Source organism: Peromyscus leucopus, chromosome 17 (genome assembly GCF_004664715.2).
Source record: "Peromyscus leucopus breed LL Stock chromosome 17, UCI_PerLeu_2.1, whole genome shotgun sequence".
Lineage (NCBI taxonomy): Eukaryota > Metazoa > Chordata > Mammalia > Rodentia > Cricetidae > Peromyscus > Peromyscus leucopus.
The window spans coordinates 39,172,468-39,196,226 of record NC_051077.1 but is presented as its reverse complement, the minus strand read 5'-3'; the positions used below and the strand labels follow the sequence as shown (position 1 = coordinate 39,196,226).

The following is a 23,759-nucleotide window of genomic DNA, read 5'->3' as shown; positions in this document are numbered from 1 at the left end:
AAGACTTGAAGTATAATGAATGTTGAACCATGTTGCCGACCAAGTTCTTGCCCCGTGTAGACATTGTGAGGGAGTATAGCTTCTGGCAGAGCTTTTTAGCCATGGCCACATAAGAAGATGACCTGGGATAATTTTAGAGCAAATGGTGCTTAAGCCATTTCTGTGCCAACTATAACTGTATTTGAAACACCTCTGCAGGTAACCAAATGTATATACAGTATTAAGTAGTGCTGTTACTATGGTCAAGACAGGCCCCATGGATATACTGGATGTGAAGTCCTCTTTGTTATTCGACGATTCTACAAGAATCTCAGACATCTAGATTTCAGAAATGAGAGACAATAAACTTTAGTTGTATAAGCCATCTGGTTTTCAGGACTTCATTAGGCAGCCTTAGCAATATAACATAGAGACTTTTTTTTTAAAAAAAAAAAAAAACTATGTATAGGTGTTTTGTCTGTATTTCTGCATATCGCATGTGTGCCTGGAGTCCATGGTGATCAGAAGAGGGTATGTGCTTTTCTAGAATTGAAGTTACTTATGGATGTGAGCTGCCATATGGGATATGGAAATAGAACCTATGTCTTCTGGAAGAGTGGAGAGAATGCTGGGAAGAAGGGCCGAGTCGGAGGAGTCGTGAGCCAGAAGTGAAAGAAGGTAACATCAGAAATTCATAGATGAGGTAAACAAGGCTCGGGGCAGCACGTAGGTTATAGAAATGAGTTAATTTAAGTTGTAGGTGCTAGCTTAAGATAAGCCTAAGATATCAGCCAAGCATTTATAATTAATAGTAAGTCTCTGAATGGTTATTTGGGAGCAGCTGCTGGGACACAGAGAAACTCCACCTACACAGGAAGCTTTTCACACAGCTGTTGGAAATCATTTCTTCCAACCTTCGATATTATTCAGTATTCTAAGTATAATTAATACAGCTGTATTAATTCATTAATACAGCTGCAAACGCAAGACGCTTCCAAATATTTGGAAGGCAGGCAGAGCAGGTTAACTCACTGAATGTGAGGCAGATCATAAGATTATATATATAAAGAGAATGGGCAGGGAACAGGCCCACAGGGCTGAATGTAGTGGCTGCTGCCATCACTCTTTACTTCTTGGACCTTGGAGTTGGTGCTTTTCATGAAGGTAGGACAGTGGTAGTCACAGGCCTCACTCTATACTGTGCTGGAGATTACAGTTTCTGCTTTTCTCAGCTTTGATCAAGCCTGGATGCTAGAGCAGGTGTTACAAGAGTGAGCAGGAACATCTTCATGGGCTGACTACCTACTTCACAGCCATTGAAGCTGCTGCTGCCAACCTTCTGGTGCATTAGGTGTGGCTGATGGCACAATTGCTACTATTGTAGGAAAATTGTGTGGCTCATGATTCCATTTAAAAATAGGTATTCCAGATTCCTTTTAAGACACTGAATGACAGGCACATAATTATCTGTACATAGATGTGAATTTTCTCTGTGATTATTTTTACAATGTGATGATTTTACTATTCTGAATGAAGCATCATATTTGACTTCAACTGTCTGCCAATGAGATATTCTGTGCCATTGGAGATCAGCTTATAGACCCCTTTGTCTTTCATTTCTGTAGTACCGCAGACAGAACTTCAAAGATGATCTTGATTTTTATCAAATAGGTCAACACTGATTCAGAGAAGAGAGATGACTTTCTAAGTATCCCTGAGACATGGTCGTGAGTTATCTAAACAATAGAGAAGCTTGTCATTTACTAAATTCATCACTGTTTGCAACTAGAAATTAAACTAAGGTAAAAAGCCTTGCCTTTGTGTAGAGAAACTGTTTAAATGTTACCAAGAACTGAATATGCATACTTTTTTAGACCAATCCAAGATCTTCATGTATCTTATTTCATCTGTATCTGAAATCTGATATTACCAATCCAAAGAATTTAGATGGCAATCCCCTTTTTAAAACCCTTAAGCCACGTTATTGAAATTCCATCTTTCTTCACATACATCTATATTCTCTGTTAGGAATTGTGATAAGAGTTTCCCCTGGACAGAAATAAATGTCCACAACTCAGTCAAGTAGCATCATAGAATTGGCTATGAGTTGTTCAATATAAAAATTTGCTGGGAACAGGTATGGTTAATTTTTCTGTGAGACTGAAGTAATTTACTACTGCTTGTTACTGATCACTTTTATTTTATGACTTGCTGTGCTGCTGTTAAACTCATATTCTTGTATGTCATGACAAAATAGAAAGAAAGGCCAGTCAAGGATGGGTGCTTCATTGATTCACTGTGGGAAAACTATTCTGCATAAAACATGCAACACCACCTCCAACGATATCACATTTGACTTTTGTTGCTCTCATGCATTAGTAGACACATGCTTTGTATTTCATTAGTTCTATGTTATAAATATTGATCTGATTTACCACTAAACACTTCATCAATAAAGACTGGAGACTAACATTCATGAGTTTATAAAAACAGAAATTTTATGATATAGTTGCCCTCAAATATATAGCTCAACACAGAGATACATTTAAATGAAGAGACAGAATCTTATATGCATGTGCATAGACATTGCCTATAGATTAGAGAAAGATTTTTTTTATTATTTTGTATGGTAACTTAAGGTTCTTTAAAATAAATAACAATAAGTCAATAAAGGTTTCCTGCTGTACAAATAAATTAGTTGCAATACATATGATTTGAGAATTTAAAACCAATATTTCATAACAAATCCTCTTAATTTAGCAATCTTATTAAGTTGTATGACTGCCATCATTGAAATGTTGCTACATTAAAGAATGCTTTAACTCTCTGCCGGTGAGCACAAACATCTGTGTGATACGGAAATCAACCTGCATTACACGCTGAGTTCAGAGAAATGACGTACCCAGGCGCTCACACATCGGCCACAGGTGGTGATTTTGAAGTCCCCATAGAGATCTTTGATGGCCCCAGTTGTGAAGAAGCCTTCCACCATCAGCAAGATGCCATAGACGAAGAAAGCAGCTGCGATGCCATAGATCACATACTTAAAGATGTCAATCCTGGAGACAAAAAAAGAAAACCCCCAAACAGCACGATTTATTTCACAGATTTTCAAAAATTGATTCTCACGTGTTCATGGTTCTTTTGAAGTGAAATAAGAAGAGATGCATAAAATCAAGCATCCAAAATCTCTGCATGGATCAAGGAGGAGCTACTGGTAGTTGATGCCTCATGGGAGAGGGGAAGTCACTTTTCTTCAGGGATATGATCCCTGAGAGATTGACCAGGTTTCAGTATATGGTCCCACACCCATGCACATCCAGGCAGCACTAAATGGACTCAGGGAATATTAAATTAAAAAACAGAGAGGGAGCGTGCCTGAAGTTCAGAGGGAAGAAATAGAGTAAGATGGGGGAGGGACGAGGGGATGGACTGAATTGGATCCAAACACATTGTATTACTGGATAATAAAATTAAAGTAAAAGAACATTGATATTCATAATGGTAGGTGGATTATAAACATTTGTGTTTTATATTTCTCATGTTTAAGTATAAATTCTGTTCTGCCATTTTTACTACTTATCAACAAGGGGGCTGAGATTTTTGTGTATGTAGACTTTATTCTCTTTCTCTACAGTCTCTCTTGTTCTCTGGTCACTTAAGAGGTTGCTTAAATTCATTTCATAATTGGGGTATTTGTAGGAAAAGTTATCAAATGCACATATATGGATAAAACATTGAATCTTTTGACCATATTAAAGGATGAAGAGTGTTTGAGGGGTAATTTATTAATTATTCATAAGTTTGTATAAATTTCATACTATGTCACCGCACTGGTTTTTAAATGTATTTTATTTCACTTCTATCATAAACATCACTAGTATTTTCTGGCAACAATAGTAGCAATAATGTAAAGGAAGTGATTCTCCAGATAAATGACGAGTAAATTTTTCTGTTAGAATTGCAAATTAATAGAATTGAGTCAGAAATCACTACAGTGTGATTCTTGAGAGATTTAAAACAGTAATTTCTCTTATCATAGTTGATCATCTATTGTTTAAAAAATCCATAGTAAAATTACATTTAGGAAATATAAACATACTCACACAGAGAACTGATAGACACATGATAAGCAGGGGTAGATAGATGATAGAGAGTAGGTGATAGATGATACATTTTCATCCTATACCTCTGTACTTAGGAAATCAATGCTCATTAAGTTTAGAAAGAAGAATTAGTGTGTTTGTGAACTTTCTATTTATAGTTCTTTATTTTGAAACTATTTTCTCTTTGTTTGTATTCTATATAGTATCTTTTGTAAACAGAAGAAATATTTATAATCATACTTGTGTCTTGTAGTTGAAAAATGTTCTATTAGGACTTATTTTTATACATTGTCATTACTAGAGAGTAGTATGCATTCAATGTAGTCAGAGCTGCAGAATATACCAATGAGGTGCAAATATGGAGATGACACCAATTCAGCACTCTCTGTCATGTAACCTGAGGAACAGATCATGTACAATATTTGGGATGTATTAGCAACATGCCTTTTTATGACATATGGCTATGACATTCTACCCTTAAAACAACATCAATATTGAACTATCTGAGGAATGGACATGAAGCATATGGTGTAGATTAACAACACTTTTAACAAAACTATTCATCTTTATCCAAATTTCCAATCTCCTTCATAATTAAGATTTTTATTATTTTTCTAATAAGATTTCCACTTAAGTTTTAAGAGGGGAGAAATCACTATAAAGATGGAGACAGACTGATGTGGCTTCAAGCCAGTACCTGGAAAAGATAAATAGCTGATCCTTCTGTGGAGTCTTGTAGAAGCCTCCACTGATGACAACTTTATTCCACACTCATGACCTTTCCAACTATGAGAAAGTATATATTTTTTATATCTTTTTCTCTTTCTCCTCTTTTTTTTCTTTCTTTAGTGCTAGGGATTGAACTCAGGGTCTCCTTGTGTCTGTTAAAAAGTGCCCTACAGTGACTCACAGCATCTTTCCTACATTTTAAATCACAAAGTCATTTTTTTTATGTCAGTGTCAGGAAAAAAAAAATACATTTGTTTACCCAAATATGAAGTCTGCATACAACTAATTTCAACACCGTAATATGTTTATGGGTTGCAAGTTGTTTATTAGGATGCACTGATTTGACAGTAATGCTAGAGCATGTAATGTCTCTTCTGAGTTGGAAAGTGGTGTGGCGATTTTCACAAGCAGGAAATGGCTACTGCTTCTTAATCACCTGAATTCCATGTGTGACCAAGAGGGAGATAAGTTCACAAGCCTATGGTATAGAAAAATGGAAGTTGCTTTTCTGCTTGCTGTCCTGCTAGGTTTCAGGAAATAATGCCATCATCAGTGATTTTGAAAATCACATCAAACTGCTTTGGAACATTGACTGGTGTGATCCATATAAGTCATACTTAATAACTTTTAATGCAGTATGAGGAATATGATATCATCGTCTTACTAGACTTCCATGTGCATCACAGTATGGCTGACTATAAATGCTACAGCGTTCCACAGCAGACTCCTGGAACTTTTTAACTTACATGACTGAAACTCCATGCTATTGAGCAATTTATGAAATTTAGTCCAACTCTCTGACCTAGCTCCTTTCAATCAGAATTCTACCTTTTGTTTCTATGAGCCAGACTATGCTAGTAGATATCTAACCTAATCACTGTTCTGTGGTGAGTAGCTTGTTTCACTTAACATGAAGCTTTTGAAATTCATCCACATTTTAACACGTCAGTATTTCTTTTCTAATGGTCAACAGTAGTTCACTTCCTATACATGATGTTTTCTTTGCCTACATATCCATCTGTGGACATTTAAGTTGTTTTAATACCCTGGACAGTAAAAGTTGCTGCAATGAATATGGTAGTTCTGCTATTTCCTCAAGATCTCTATTTCAATTCTTTTGGATAAATGCTCAAAGTAATGTTGGCAGATAACTAGGGAGGCATATTTAGACTTAACTTTCTATGTTAATGTACTTTTCAAATGTCCCATCCATTGGCTGAAGCTAAAATCTTGTCAGGAAAAACAAACTAAGTTTATCCTAAGATACTCCTTTGTTGTATGCTTTTCTTTTTTTTAAAGATTTATTTATTTATTATGCATACAGTGTCCTGCCTGCATGTATCCCTGCAGGCCAGAAGAGGGCACCAGATTTCATTTCAGATGGTTGTGAACCACCATGCAGTTGCTGGGAATTGAACTCAGGACCTCTGGAAGAACAGCTAGTGCTCTTAACCTCTGAGCCATCGCTCTAATCTCCTGTTGTATGTTTAATACAAACAAAAATGTGCTGAGAAGTTTTCCTGTAAATCATCTTTCCTTCCTGAACTATGACCTTGAACTGAGTGTGTTCAGTAATGTACATCTTAAATTGAACATGCACTCAGAAAGTGCTTTCATATAAATATATATATATTATATAAATGTATATATAATATAGAATTTATATGCAATGCAATATATTTATATTGTATAAATTTATTATATTTATAGAAATATAAATTATAGGAGAGGACATTGATATGGAGATAAACCTCATGCCATCTTTATCTGCTGCAGGTAATAAATATTTCTTTGCTTTCTCACCTTACCTAGATTGCTTTGGCTGCATTCACCAAGATATGAACCCATAACTTTCAATTACAGAATGACAATTTATAATATCCCACTTCTCAAATATTTTTATATCCTTGTAAATCCTTTCAAATTTCTCAGTGTTTGTTTACATAACTGTCTAACCAATTAAAAAACAACACATGCATTCTGTAGAGAAATGGAGAAAAAGAAAAACAGAATTACCAGTGTTCACCCTTCTAATTTCTTATATAAATTTTAATTCAATTACTTTGAATTTTTTCTTTAGTCAAAGCATCATGGCTACTTAAATGGAACACATTTTCAGTGGCTTCAAAAATTATAGCCCATTCTACAATATGGAGACTCATTTCCCCAATTCCTTACTTTTAACAGTGGTGTAAAGAATAGTGGTCTCCAAAGGTGTCCACAACGTACTTCCCAGAAAGTGCTCATGTAACTTTTGTCATCAAAGGTAGTTTTCAGATATGGTTAATGATCTCCAGATAGAAAAATTATCCTGGAGAAATTGGGTGGGTTCTTGTAATTGTGCCCATATTTAAAATGAGAGATGTAAGAGTGTCACTATAAAATTCAGAGAGAGATTTCAGGATGCCACATGGCTGGCTGGCTTTGAAGATGGAAAGGGACAAGGAGCCAAGAATGCAGGTGGCTTTTGTAAGATGGAACAACTCCAGAGATTCCAGATGGAGCACACTTTTGCCAGCATCTTCATTTCAGCCCATTTCAGTAAACCTAGTAAGACCTGCTTTGGATTTTGACCTCTGAAACTGTGAAATAATCAATTTCTTAGTTTTAAGAAAAATAGTTTCTGATTTTTTTTTTTAAAAAAAAAAGCTTTTAAGGATTAGAGCCTGAAAAAAATTGCTTAGCAAAAATGCACACTATTTGACTCATTTTCAAACTCATCAGTTCAATAAGATTTTTCTAACCTAAGTTTGAACTGTGATTTAAAATATGCTCTGATATCCAAGGAATCTCCCATTGACTCTGCTTTACCTGTTCTTGCAATATTATTGTAAGTAAAAGGCAAAAATGTTTGGTTTAACTGTCTACACTGTAGATGAGTAGAGTTTACAGGCTGCTGTAGTTTCTAAGCCTTAGTTTGTCTTCCTTTGTTATCTTGTTTCTTTACTTCAACCATTAAGATGTTGCTAAGTGTTGTATAATTCATTAATTTCCAAAGAATAAACTTGAACAATAAAAAACTTAGACATTATAAATTCATAATGTTAGTTGAGAGTAAAATTAGTGAATCTATCTCAGGTTACTGCTTTTTTTGTTTTAGAGAGTATTAAATAATTCATAATTTGGTAAATTAATTTTGTATATAAAGTGAGAGTTAAATTATTTTAAAAATAAAATCTATTCTGTCTGTAAATAAATGTTATCATATCTTGAATACTTATTATTTTTTTTAAATTCAAATACAACCCTTAAGAAATAAATTATATAGAAAGTTTTATTTAGGAGTAAAGCTTGCATGTGACCAAACCTCAGGATATTTGTTCAAGAGGCCAAATCATTTAATCATCTTGGTCACCTTTTGACGTCTAATTTTCAGCCACTCTCCACATTCCTGTGTCTGCATGAATGTGTTGTGCAGTGGTAAATACTTAGCCTCTTCTGGCTTGCTTTGTCAAATGTTGTCAAATGATGATTAAAGAACATAACAGTAACACATTGACAAAACTTTCCTCAGGTAAGAGATTCTGAATCACAGATTAGAAAAGTTACTCTTCACCACACAACAGATAACAAGCCATTTCCTGAGTGAGTGAGCCCAAATGGTTGTGCTAATACGTGGATGTTGTTGAAGTGGGAGAATAATGGGAGAAGTAGATTAAAATATATACTTGTCACATCTTTGGAGCCAACACATGATCTGGATTTTAAGACCAAACTGACATATCAATGGCAAAAAAAAAAAAAAAAAAATTCTGGGAAACCAACTAATAATGATAGACAAAGATGTTAAAAATTCTACCAATAGATCCGAAAACTATTAGAAATTCATTCTCTTCTCTTTGAAGGCCTCGACATATTGACTGGACCATGCCAAAACCACTTAACATTAACTGAGAAGTTAGGATGTAGAGTACACCAATGGTAGTTTTCATAATTACATGTCTAAAATATAATGCAGCAGAAGGGAACCAACTGCAGACTTACCTGTGAAAAGTAAAATTTCATGTCTAGAAGATGACTAGCCAAACACAATGGTAACATTTCACAGTTACATGCATTTCATAGATTGCTGCTTAGTCTGAGAGATCTGGATTACATTTAGAAACTTGTATGTGTTTAGGGGGTTGGAAGAGAAATAAGGGAAAAAAGCAGAGGAAACGGTAGAGGGCAAGAAAGGATGGGAAGGAGCGAAATAATGGAGGAGAGAGAGAGAGAATAAAGGAATGTAAGAATAAAGAAGAGAGTAACTCCTCAGATCCTGAGGAACACAGATGCAAATCAAAAGTCTTCAGAAATTCTTTTTATCTTTATCTTTTAGCTCACTTATCTAATTAAACAGGCCTCTTTTCCCATTTAAATGGGAGACTTAATATAGGGATAAAACCAGAATTTGCAAATCACTGAACTTGACCACATGCTTTCTCTATGATCATTCTCATACGTATTCTTTCCAAACACCTATGTATGAGTAAGCCATGTCACCTATATGCCTAATAGTTACTCCCTCTGCCTTAGAGTTCTTATTTTGCAACCCCTGTTTCCCTTTACTTTTCCCATTCGTCTGACACCCCCATTCCTCTAGGCAGCCCTGCTGAGGGTGATCTCCACTACCTTGACATCTATGCATAGTTTATGAATTTATTAGTTCTCACTTACCACACTAAGAGTTTGACGGTACAAACCTCCTCCTTTTTCCCCCCAAGGAGCGGAATTTAATCCATTTGGAAGCTCCATGAAGCCTATATAATGAATTTAATGAATTTGAACTAGGAAAAGAGAAATAACTTGGACACCCAATCAATATACTATTCTTCCTATTCCAAACATACTTTATTGCTCTTTCATTTAATTTATCATATAACAGATCAAATGGAAAATTATAAAAATAAATAATCTAAAGTCTTTTCTAAATTCCCTTTCCTAAGCTCCTACAGATAGTATCTCCAGAGCTTCAGCAAAGATCTGTGATATTTTAAAGTTTGTTGCCTAAATATCAAACATGTAACTTTATAATTGTTAATATATATAGTCATTTATTAGACTTATGACTCCTTGCAAACTTTATGTGCTATAACTGAAGAAAGCAGTTTGAATGCAGACTAAATATAGAGAAACTGTGGATTTCCAGGACATCTGTGGTAGCTTAAAATAATGAGCGGTGAGAACATATTTTGTCCAGCTATGCTAAGATATAACTGAAAAGAAAATGTCAGTTTTATCACATTAAAATATATCCATGAAATCATCTTACTAAAACTCTCCTGAACTAACTAGCAATAACCCAGTTGGCTTTTCTTTTGCTTTTCTTTCTTCTTTAATTTTTCCAAGACAGGGTTTCATTTTGTAACTCTGGCTGTCCTGGAACTCACTAACCAGACCAGGCTGTCCTGGAATCTAGAGATCAGTCTACCTCTGTCTCCAGAGTCCTGGGATTAAAGACATGCACCACTACTTCCTGCTTATCCAGTTGAATTTTGAAATAGCTTAATTACATTCCATATGATGAGTATAAGTAATTAACAAAGAGTGATTCTGGGAATTAATCAATTGACTAATTAAGTAATTAATTTATTTTTGTTTCTCCCTATCTTTCCTACATGATAGACTTTAATATGTAAGCCAAATAAACCCTTTCCTTCCCCACATTACTTGTAGTCAAGGTGTTTATTATGGCAACTGCAAGCAAACTGGACCATAAACAGTTTTACAGCTTTCTGAAAATGTGCCTAAAATCTGAGGACCCTTTCCCTAAAACTAAATTGACTTAAGAAGGTTCTTTGTTTTAAAACTTTTGAATTGAGCCAGGCGGTAGTGGCACATGCCTTTAATACCAGCACTCTGGAGGGGAAGGCAGGCGGATCTCTGTGAGTTTGAGGCCAGCCTGGTCTGCAGAGTGAGTTCTGGGACAGCCAGGGCAACAAAGGGAAATCCTCTGAATTGAAATATAGAGGAAAGAAGAAAAGCCCTTGAAAGATGCTTAATTAATGACGCCGACATCTGGCCAAAATGCCATTGTTATACTCAAAGATTCTGGGTATCTGGTAAGACTGTCATTTTTGTTTGTTTGTTTTGTTTTTACTGGTGGTATGCCAGTGATACAACAAGCTGACCATGGCATCTGAAACCATGTGAGGGTGAGTCGTCTCACTGTAGGCTTTGCTTATTTCTTTTTGCTGTTTCTGTCTGCTTCATCCTTTTCTAAGAATGCAGTCAGGTCTAATCCACTTTTGGAATCCATCTGAAGCCTTCCCTGGCAATCTAAGTCATTTTTCCTAAATGGAAATAGGATCTCACGGAAATTTAAATCTAAGGTGTTAATGGCTATCAAGCTTTGGTTTTATGTGTTTTTTAATGTTTAACTCTATGACAATTAAAATTATGGGAATATATTTTTATTAACCAATTAAATAGGTAGTGCTAATTTGTAAAGGATTTGTGAAATAACATTAATTACCATATGAAATAGACAACTTTTAATTTGTTAATAATCATTCATTTGCAAGTTTTGGAGACACTGATACTTCAGATTCATGGACTGCAGTTTTTAATAATAATTTCCTATTTTTTTTTTGGTACTAGGGAATTAGACCTCATATATACTAGACGAGGCTGTCATACACACAACATAAGTGTTACAAGTATTCTACCACTGGGCTCTATCCCCAACTCTGTTTGTAATTTCAATATTGAGAAAGACTTATGCTAATTTTCCCAGGTAGGCATTGAACTTACTCTGCAGCCCAGGTGGGATTTGAACTTGCTATTCTCCCTATCCCAGCATCATGATTAGCTGAGCTCACACAGTTGCACCACATGTCTCGATGATGTCACTGCTTCAGCAATCCCCTCTCCTAATTGCTGTTGGTGGAAGGGTTATAGGCTTCCTTTATTCTCTTTCATTTTTTACTGTTTAGAATTTATTAAGACTTAGAATCTTCAAATATTTCAGATAAATATACAAGCTAAATGTCTTTTCTTTAAAATTTCTGCTGATTCCTCTTTTGGAAGAACATACCCTCCACTCCTTAGAGAAGAGAATTGTGGTTTTATTATATAACAGGAACATTCAACTCCATTCCCTTAATTTTTCACAGAAAATTATTAACTTTAATTACTCCAAGGATACAACTTATTAAAATTTTTTGTTTAAAACAATGTTTTTTGAGATAGGGTCTTCTATGTAGCTCTGGAACTTGCTATCGCAGACCAAGTTGGTCTGGAACTCACAAATATCAGCCTGCTTCCACCTCAAAAATGCTGGAATTAAAGATGTCAGCCACCACATTTGGCCTATAATGTTGCATACTTTTTTTTTTTTTTTTTCTTCGAGACAGGGTTTCTCTGTGTAGCTTTGCGCCTTTCCTGGAACTCACTTGGTAGACCAGGCTGGCCTCGAACTCACAGAGATCCGCCTGGCTCTGCCTCCCGAGTGCTGGGATTAAAGGCGTGCGCCATCACTGCCCGGCAATGTTGCATACTTTTGATACTGTAGTTATAAGATAATTTTATTCTACTAAGTAGACTCTAATAATGCCAAGATCATAGGAACTGGCTTGGAACAATCAGAATTACAGTTAATTACTTTTATCTGAAGGATCTGAGTAAAAAGCAATGGTAACATATCTAACTAGATAACCATTAAGATTTGAAAGTATAAACACTCTGATTTAAGAAAATGTAAACATACAGAAAGAACAAGTAAGTATTTTAGAAAGAAAAAAAAAAGAAAATTTCAAACGCATAAAATCAAATCAAGCAACATGAAATAAATGCAAGCAGTTCCAAGGCTAACAAACATGAATGGTTTTTGGGACAGATAGTTTGTATTAAAAACTTGTAATAAATAAGTTATTTCTGTTTATGATTATGAAATCACTCAATAGATGGTCAGAATGAAAAACTGACTGTAAATGAATCTCAAGTACTTGTTCTCTATACTATTAATAAGAGCCTGAAACCAGGACAAAAGACCTTCACCTCCAGACTGCTTAAATTATATTTACAAAAAATATCATTTCACCATCATCATAATTTTATAATCCTAGTAGTTTATATTTTAGAGGATCAAAATATAATTGGCATTTTCAAAGAAAACTTTCTCAATATTTAATCTTTGTCTTACAAAAGACCACAAGAACCTTTAACAATATTTTCTGTGAGGTAAAGAAAGTAAGATGACACATGCATGGCTGGGTTAAAATTGTGAAGTATCTGATCCCCCTTAGAGTTTTATGAATTTCCTAGAATTAACATCAAAGTCTAGATTTGTGATTGCCTCTGTTATCTGTCTTTTCAGCATTTTTGAGGAGTCTATGTTCAAATTTGAAGAGCAAGGCAAAAATGTTCTGCTTAGTCGTAATTTAATTCACGTCAAAGCCTACGTTAAATCTCTATTAATTTGGCCTCATATTCTATGCAAAGTGCCTTGTATTGCTTAACAGATCAACGCTTTTCCGAATTGTGTTTGCCTCATGAAGGTTTTTTTTTTTTTTTTCATCCATCATCACCTTACTTCGCTAGACATCTATTTATTTAGAAAAAGATACAGGAGGCAATGCACACAACAGAAGCGCTCTACAGAAAGTGGACATAAACAATGACTCACATGGTGAAAACGTCCAGTGTGTCTCCAGCAGTCCTGGCCATCTCAAAGTAGGTCTGCAGAATGTTGACTGTTCCAGAAAGGGCTTCATGACCGCAGCCGCAGAACAGGGCAACGCCCGCGTACAGCAGGATGGTGGCGATCAGAGAAGCGTAGGGAATGCCTCCCAGACATTTAATGCAGCACTCAAAACACCCTGCAGCAGAGCAACAGAAAAAAAAAAAAGTGAAAATTCATGTTATTTATTCATCTTAGTAAAATATGTCTATGACCTCAACACCACAGGAAACAGTATTAGTATTGATAGATGACCCCAGGTCAACCCCATCAAGCCCTCGAGGGCCCTGGAAAGAGTAAAGATGAAGTCCATTGCTAACACCCATTCTCATAACCATGTGGATGCTCACAGGGCTATGATTGCATCCTCTACTCCTAGTCCGACAGAAGCCCTTCTTTTCTAAGCAGACTCTCACTTTAAACCATCACACAGGCAAGCACAGCACCCCGCTTTGAATTTGTTGCTCTCGTGATTAATGTGTTTTCATTTTACTTAAGTGATATCTGTTCCTCTGAGCCATTTGTGCATTTCTTTCAGTGTGGTGGTATTGTGTTCCCCAAAATATTGTGTACCTTAGTAAACTTATCTGGGGTCAGAGAACAGAAAAGCCACTAGTTAGGCAGTGATAGCACATGCCTTTAATCCTAGCATTCCAGAGGCAGAAATCCATCTGGGATCTCTGTGAGTTCAAGGCCACATTGGAAACAGCCAGGCATGGTGACTCATGCCTTTAATCCCAGGAAGCAAGCCTTTAATCCTAGGGAGTGATGGTAAAAAGCAGAAAGGTATATAAGGCATGAGGACCAGAAACTAGAAGCATTTGGCTGGTTAAGCATGTGGCTGGTTAAGCATGTGGCTGGTTAAGGTTTCAGGCTTTGAAGCAGCACAGTTCAGCTGGGATTCATTCTGGATGAGGACTCAGAGACTTCCAGTCTGAGGAAACAGGACCAGCTGAGAAACTGGCAAGGTGAGATAGCTGTGGCTTGTTCTGTCTCTCTGACCTTCCAGTATTCACCCCAATAACTGGCCTTGGGTTTGATTTTATTAAAAAGAACTTTTAAGATTCCTGCTACATTTCAGATCATTATTTGAAACCTGTAGTACTCAATTATAAATTCAACTAACTGAATTTTGACCTACAGATTCTGAAAGTAGAGAGGAAAAGATCAGACAGGATTTGAATAGACTCCAAATATTAAAGGAATTCAAGATGAATTCTGAGTTCATATATGTGTGTGTGTGACCCATAAAGAAAAATCTATTCATAGATTTGGGTTAAAAATAAATGAGAAAGACGTGGACACAGTAGAAAACAGAGAGGGCATAATACTGATCCCATCACTGCGATTTTTTTTTTAACAGATTCATCCTTTCGATATTATCTTGCATAAAATGGTGAAAATAAGAGAATGACCTCATACTGTTCTCGTGATACGTGAATGAGCTAATATATAAAATAATACTTCTGACAAAGAGCTCCTTAAATGTAAGCTGTTATTGTTAGACACAATTCAACTATTATCACTATTATTATACTTTCATATGGTTGTTAAAAAACTCTTTGACCGTAACAAGCACTTTTGGCTTTTGTACTTCATCACTTATGCCTCCATTTAGAGAAAGTTGAGCATTTAGGCTGATATACCACAAAACATATTTGTTTATGCTTAAATGCAATATCAACATTTTCCTAGGGAGTTCTAGATATGTTCAATTAAATTGACTAGAAAATCTTAAATGGATATATTCGGTAGTAAGTAGTGGTGAGACACTCCATGCTAACCCCTGCTCAGACTGAGTAATTGAGTTTGCAGTACGAACAGGTTAGTAAACCTCCAAGATGATCCTAATATATTTAGCTGTCCCCCTGCCCTGTCACACACATCTCCAATCCAGAGATTTACCCGATCATCCCTCCATTTGAAAAAACTTAGTTCAATCCCATTTGAATGAGGAAGCCCTTTTATGTTATTGATTATGCTTCTCTTTTCTTCAGAACTAAGTAACAAGTGAGAATTTTAAATTCCTCTTTAAGAGGATTGTGATTATTGTACTTAAGTCAGTCATAGGGAAAGCTAAGTGAACTTTACCTAGAAGACATATAAAGGTTGAATATCCCTAATTTGGAGTGCTTGAGGCTAGAAGTGCTTTGAATTTAACAGGCTTCTTTTTTTTTTTTTTTTTTAATTTTCAGATATCTGCATATAAACAAATACTTTGAGGATGGAATTGATACCTCAGCATAAAATTCATTTGCATATGCACTTTATGTACTTGGCCTTAAGGTAATTGTATAATATTTTAGTAGGTCTGCATTCTAATTATGTCCTGTCAGATGAGGTTAATTGTGGACCTTTGCACTTGCAGCACCATATAAGGGCTGAAACAGGGAGTGTTTTCCTTCCAGATCGCAGAACTTTTTGGTTACTGATGTTTGATCTTTATGAATCTATATCTATAGTCATATTATCTATAACATATTAAACATGAGATTTAAACATTCCTGTGTGAAGTGACTTTATATTTGGAGAATGAACTAGACTGTTATTTTGATATTCCTCATTGAACAGGCCTTGAGAATTATAGCCTGTATCATCTCCCTCAGAAGAAGTTTTTAAAAGGAGCCTTAGCTTCTCGCCAGTTTTATTGCTCTTTCTTGTGACAGCAAAATCATTTCCTGAACATTTCTTACACACACACACACACACACACACACACACACACACACACACACACAAATGTGGGGAAGTGGAAAAGGTTAGAACAGCTTGAAACTTCATATAGTAGAAAAAAATTCACCAACAGATGGCTGAGACCAGTGTGTGTAGTATCTGAATGTCATGGAGCCCAGTTTTGGATGGAGACTAACAGCGTGGCAGAAAAAAAATTAGACTATTCCCTTTGATATTCTATAATTCCCATCTCACTCATTATTTACAATTAAAGGGGAAAACAAGTAACATGTGTATTAAAAACAAAACAAAGAATCTCCTAATCTGTCTAATTTACCAAATGGTCCCAATGACTTCAAGTACCCATTTGGTGGTTCTTCTCTGTTCCTAGTCTCAAAACATTTGATACAGTCAAGGAACAATTCTACTGAAGACATTTTGAAATGTCAAAACCCAATTCTCAAGCTCAACACAATCATCTGATTGTAAATTGAGATGCAGAAAGAAAATTCTAAATATTGAATGCTATCACCTTCGCTTTACCTTAGAACATAGAATTTACAGGTGAATAAAATATGAAATCAGAGTAACTCAAGAGCAGATAAAATTTAAAAAAAACATAAAAATGATCACCAAAATGGTCACTTAGAATTTCTGGTTAACTTTATTCCCAGTGTGGAGCTAGTTTGTACTGAGGTCACATTTTTGCCTACTGTGCTGTTTATGGCCAACATTAGCTTCTGTGCTAGGTTCTGTCTCCCCAAGAAGAAATCATATGCTCACAGACAGAAGTATTATTTGCAAATTTAACTTACTAGTTGCTTTCAAATTTAGAAACGTATAAGGTAAGCTCTAATACTAGAGAAAACTAAAGTTAATGACCCTGAGTTAATATACATTTCCAAATTAGTTTAGGGTCTCCAAAAGACACTAAAATATATCTTTACTCCACATTTAAACACTCCATATAAATTACTCAGAATTATGTTACCTTTGCTGACAAATACAAATTCCTGTATGTTCCCATTTCTGCATGATCAGGGTAGAAAAACTTAAGTGTTGACCCTCTGCAAAACTTTTGTTCGAATGAAAATCCTTAAGTGTCTCATTGGGGACATATTGTGCTTGCAATGGACTACATCCTAATCAAACCCATTCTTCCTATGAGTCTGAGCCGAGTTGCCTACTGCATTTAAAGAAGTCTCTTTGAACTCGCATATGGAGAAGCAGCACATCATTTCAGCATTCTCTCCAGCTGCCAGAATCCCACATAGTTGCTGGCAGGGGAGCTTCTTTCCACCCACAGTGAGAAACAGCCTTGGCAGATCAGTAGCATCTCCATGGCAACCATGCCCCTGGGCCAGGATGCACTCCCAATAATCACCCTTGAAGGCTGAGGATTCTGCTGTCCCCCATCATCATGCTTTTACTGAGCCGAAAGTGCAAAAACACTCTATTAAACGAATATTAATGAAGCATGGTAAATGGGGCTCTGGCACTGTAGGAAATAGATTTCTTGAGAAAAAATCTCTATAAAAACATTAATGATCACTTTGTATATTTTCAACACTATCTATTATGAGAATATGGCCTTTTAGTTCTCAAATAGAGCGAAGGTTCAAATATTGACCGGGGATTTGTGTGCTATAGCCAGATGTGCACAAAGAAGCATTTCTTATGTCCAGTTTCTGGGTGTAGCCTCTCAAGTGAAATAATGCCATGTTGTCAGTTTTAAGGTAGAGATAAATACTAAAAGAGTCACGAAGCTTTATTTTCAACACACCCTCCAAAACATTAGCATTTTGCCCACTATTAATAAGAGCACAAAACTGACTTCTTCCAATGTAAAATTTGCAAGGAAACAGAAATTCCCTTCACAGGGCTGTTTTTTTGCTTTTGTTTTTGTTTTTTAAATGTACATTTACCTTTCCTTAAGTACATAATCAGTTTACCTTCACTCAAATATTGACAAATAAGCACAGTCCTTGCCTACAGTTACTTCCCAAGCTGTATCAAAGAGAAAAATAAGAATCTAAATGAACAAGAAAAAAAAAAGTAGTCAGACAATAGTAAAGAGAGACCAGCAAACTTATGGATTTTAGGAAATACATTGAAAAGTGAGGCTGACAACACACTAAAGATTTACTCGTTGGTAATTTTTTTCCCATATCATTTACTAAGGAGATAATTCTTTCTGTATCAACAAATCCTACCTTACTAATGATGGCATGTGCCACCACCAACTGGCAGAATTATTTTTCAATGTTGGATTATTTTGTTGATAATCATAGCAGCTATGAAAATTTTAAGTGTTATCTCTGTCTTTTCAACATTTGTGCCTTTTAACTTATAATTTTGTTGTCTTAACTCTGTTCACCAAAATTAGTGAGATATAAAGAGAAAAAGTATCATTTTATGTTTCTGAAACTAAGGGAGAAGCCATGTTTTATTATTAACTTCATGTTGGCTTATTTATTTAAATGGGTCTCTTCTGTTTTGAATTCTGTCATGCTTATATATCATATGTAAAATCAGTTTATTCTACTTTTCTGTTACCAGCCATGTCAAAAATTTTCCAAATTAAACTTTTATTACCAAATAAAAAGCAGGCGTCATGCTGATTTTTTAAAATGTAGCTGAAAATCTCCCCTTAGCACTTTATTGAACACTTCTGTTTTCATTAGTCCATTAGGTGTATAATTATTGAATTCTCTTGTTCTTATTAGTCCATTAAGTACATAATTATTGAGTTCTCATTGAGATGCCAGGGATTGTGCTAATTGCTGGAGATGCAGAACTTAACAAAGTCAGTATTAAACAGGTGGGAGACAGATAATGAACAAGTTGTTAAGATAGTATTTGTGGGATTGAGAGAAGTGTGAAGAACGTTTAGGCAGAGAAGACAGATTAGGAATATTGAAATATTGATGTCAGATTTTGATAAAGAGGCGAGGGAAAGACTAAATGTGGTTACATCTGTAAAATATTTGAAAGGTGCGAGGGTATATTAAATAAAACACCATGACAGAATTCCTCCCTTTACTAGATGACTGGAAGGCAAAGAGAGAAGATGTGTAGTAAAATTCTAAGTCAAAGATGGAAATTGGAGGGGAAAAAAAGCACTTCAGGAGATTAAAGGACAAAGATCAACATTCATTACCAAATGTGAGGTTTATATACAACAAAAATAAAAACATGGATTGGAATTTTTAAAATAGTGAGTACAGAACAGTTTCCTAGCAGTTGAGAGTGCAAGCCTCCAGCTAGGCAGGGCTCACTAAATTTCCCTTTGATGACTGCTGCTCAGTGTTTTGAAGCCATTAACTAGTACCACCAGGTAGCACACTGAAACCCTGAAGGCCTTGAAGCCTGATGCTGGGTTATGTTGCTTCAAGGATTCTTCCAACTTCAAAAGGAAGACTCCAGAAATCAATTTGGGTATTAGACAAATCTCAGTGATCAATAAGGGTCTTAGCATCATCTTTAGGAAGGAGAAATGAGATATTATTAGCTAAAGTTAAAATATTAATAAACCATTACATCCTTCAGTTCTTTTTACAAATGTCACCTCAGTTTGCAATCTAGCCTTTGGTTCTAGTGTGAAAATTTTAATGGAGTAGAGTCCATCTGATTTTCTTCTATCATATTATAGATGGAAATATATCTCCTGGGTAGGAGTGCAGGAACAAAGACAGGACTTGACTGTGCTAAGTTTATTTCATATGCTCACCCCTTTTCTATATCCGGCCTAACAGCAGGGAGACTGAATCACTAGTTCAACAGTTAATGAAAGCTTTCTTGAGTGTCTATTAGTTCTATGTACTTTTTATATAGAATTGATTATAACTATGACTTGGACTTTACTTGCTCCTTACATATTTATGATATAAAAATTTAAAAATTCAATGCTTTTTCAGAAACTTCAAAAAACATCATATCAAAGTATGTATTATTTAATGTGATATCTTGTGATCACAACATTATTTGGCAAATCAGAATCACTGAAGCAGGCTTAAAATTTATAAAGTATAACATAATTGAAATATGAGCAATAATAGTTCAAAATTAAACTTATGAAAACTATTTACACTGGAAAAGCTTATCAAACATTTTATTAAGTGTTACTATGCATGTTTTCTAGTGATTGTAATTAAGGATATAACTCATGTTTTACAGTATACTAGAGTAGATATCAAGTAATTAAAAATTCAAAAGTAATGTCTTTATTAGCATTTTAAAAAAACATTTCTTGCCAGAAACCAGCATGTGAATAAATCTGTGGTCTGCCTCACAATCGTAACAGGCCTCCAGACCTTAGCACAACTGACTCCACCATGAAAATACCATCTAGGCCTTGGAACCTAGCACACAGGCAACAAACACCACCTACCAAAACGAGGCAAAGACCTAATTCACCAAGTCCATAGTTCTGGGAAAGTCTCTAAATGTATCAACTTTCTTTCTAGCTTCTCTAGTTATGTTCGCTAACTGTGCTAACTAAGGTGTGCCAACCCAGGGTGTGGTTTTTGTACTTAAAAGCCCACCATGAGAAAGAAAGGCTCAGTACCACACTGGAGTAATAATGGACTGACTGGCTAGTAAAGACTTTCTATTGGCTTAAACCTATGCACAAGGAGTCTTCCCTGGTGGATATCTCACAATACTATGTTTGTACATGGCATTAACAAAATAGCATACCCCAACGACCACTTTCTAATAAAAAAAAATCTTTAAAAGTATCTTCTGAGTTTGGACGTATTCTCTTATCCTCTTAACTTTGTAGTTACCAAAATCACGAGGAATTATGCTGCAGCTTGAGACCCTATATTCCTACTGTTGTGATCCTAAGACTTGTATCTAATGTTTTAGCTGATTCTAATGTACAGATGTGGCTTCCTATGAACACAAGGTAGTGTTGTGTATAGTTATATTCATTGTCATGATGTTCTAACACTTGTCTGTAAACTATGAGACATTTGTAGCATAGTGGTTAAATAAATATCACTATAAGAAATTAAAAAAAATTGTTGATTGGAATATACAACATACAGTCAATGAAACCACTGAATTTTCTGTGTGAACACCTATGTTACAGACACACAGCCAAGACTACCACTGCATTGACACATGAAACCTCCATATGAGCTATATGCCAGCTATATGACTATTAAGAATATATACTAAAATGCATTTCAAAGCTTGTTTACTGTGCATTTTTTTTTAGAAAACATTTCCTTTTTATTTGGTAATAGTATTACTATTTAAGCTACAGATAATTTGTTAGAATTATATTGCAAATTATATAACATTTTGTACCGGTCAACATGACTTAGCAAGAATGTTTTGATTAATTAGCTTGTTTCCTAAGGCAGAAAGCTAATTGCTTCATTAATGATTAGAACCATACACTTCTAGCTGTGATAAATAAGCCCCCAGGGTAAAGGAACAGTCAGGTGGAGACATGTTTCAGAATAAGAAAAACAACAGCAAAACAGAAGATGTTTTGGGAGGAAAATGTTTGGAGCATATTAACTCTGGTTGGACTTCCAAACACATGTAAGGTTTTTGTAGCCCACAGATTGCTTATTTACATGTTCTCTGGAGATCCAGTTGAAATTCTATCTACTCCTGCAATGGATTCATTCTTGATATAAACAGCCTAAACTGCATGGCAGGCTCCCTCATGACCTTTAGGCATTTGCTCAAAATATTGCCCATTCACTAATTTGTTCATCCATGTGCCTGTACATTTGCTTGTTTGTTGCAATATCCACTGCCTAGCAAATTCTCTTAAATATGCCTTAGCTAAAAATGAGAATTTATTATTGTCTCATATTTTGATGGGTTTACTAAACTGAACAGGGAAGCTTTCTCTGCACACCATTATGGATAAGGGATGCTCAGATTTTGAGTCATCTGAATGTAGGAGGTCAAGCTGGATATGCATGAAAATCTTCACCACAATCATGAAACCAAAGCTAGCATGTGTGGCAATCCTGAGGTCTTCCTACTTCCTGTCATCCTTCTAAACAAAAGGCTACTTGTCATTCTTGCAATGTAGTGAGATAGATGAGATGACTTACAACACAGTAAGAGAAAGCACAGCTTCACAATCTACTTAAAGACTGAGCCCAGAAATGGTAGAGCAAACCTGGTCACCTATTATTGTCAAAGGAGACACAGGCATTTGTATGTGCTTCCAAACTCTGGGAAGCTCAAACAACTTGACTCCAACACTGTGTGCAAGGGATGGTTAAGGGTGCAGTTATCTTTAATCTGATGTGAGTTTATCTCATTTAAAACTGAAATCTAGATAAAGACTGAGCAGGAGTCAAAGATCCACATGCTCACCCAGGGATCTCTGCCTTGGGCCTGGGAGGAGAAAACACGACTCACCCAGTTCCTTGGGGGCACTGAGCAGTGCAGCTCTGTTATGTAGAGCAAATATATGGGGGGGGGTATGGAAGAGAGAGAGACAGAATGATTCATGTTCTATGGAGAAAGGCAGATCCAAAGAGGTAAAGGTGGTGAGAAGTTGGCTGAGGTGGGTGGCCGGTTTGCCACCTGGAGACATGGTGATGTTTGGCTCTGGGCTTCCGTCATGGTCCATATCTGTGGCCATTCAGCAGCCACGGCCCGTTTTGATATCTGTAGCACTTCTTACCACCAAAGGCCAAGAGGATAGAACTATACAGAGTTGGCTCTGCTCCCCACTAGCTGCAACGCCAGGGAGAGCAGGCTTTGTACCTCACCTGGGCAGCACACTACAGCTGACTCTGTTGACTGGGGTGCAGGTGAGCTGGCCTGGGGAAGGAGAGAATGACAGATCTGGCCCTGATCCCTCCTCATCTGCCATATGGTGGCATGGGTAAGAAATAGGTCCCCCCTCACCCCCACGCACACTTTGGGTGGATGGGAGAGTGAGAGAGCTGGCCCTGCCTCTTATCATCTCACCAGCTGCAACACTCAGCAGAGTGGCCCCTGCACCTCACCTGGGCAACACAGTAGAGCCGATCCTGGTCGTGTAGATGTAGGTGTAGGTGAAAAGAGGGTATAAGAACAGGAGAACCGTCCCCACCCCTTGCTGTTTACTGCATAGGCTGAGCTAGCCCAGATGGTACCAGAGAGCTTACCCTGGAGGTGAGGATGAGAGAGAGCTGGGGGGCTGACTAACTCATCAACCACCAAGACTCAGAACCAATGTTGTGAGTTGGCCCACCTCAATACGTACTTCGTCTATGAACTGCTGAAGCACATATAGGGGCTGGTCCTGCAGACTCAAACTTGCAGGATCTCCACGATGTAGGACAACAACAGGATATCCAAAAAGAGTCCCAGTGAGAGCCCAGTATCTATCGTGTGGCAGAAACCAGAGGCCTCAGACCAGACCAATGACTCATTGCAATAAACACTCACAAGTAAAATGTATGGACCAAAGGGTAAACTGTGTGACTCACTGTGTCACATCACAGCTTCCATGAAGAGATGTTTCTTTTCTTTTTCTTTGTTTTATCCTGGGGGGCGGGCATTGCAAGGGAAAAGGGCAGATGTGAAGGGACAGGGAGGTGAGTGGGATTGAGATGTAGGATGTGAAATCCACAAAAAATGAATGA

General features: G+C 36.3%; 1 protein-coding gene across 2 annotated transcripts in view; it reads right to left on the bottom strand.

Annotated features, from left to right (window-relative positions):
- Gpm6a (glycoprotein M6A) overlaps positions 1-23,759 on the bottom strand; it is a 264,991-nt gene that overhangs the window by 14,000 nt on the left and 227,232 nt on the right. For both annotated transcript variants that reach the window (XM_028861377.1, XM_028861376.2), the window contains exons 2-3: positions 13,420-13,612; positions 2,882-3,038 (exon numbers count right to left, since the gene is read on the bottom strand). In XM_028861377.1, coding sequence (XP_028717210.1) covers positions 2,882-3,038; positions 13,420-13,612 — 350 coding nt within the window. The remainder of the gene's footprint in view (positions 1-2,881; positions 3,039-13,419; positions 13,613-23,759) is intronic.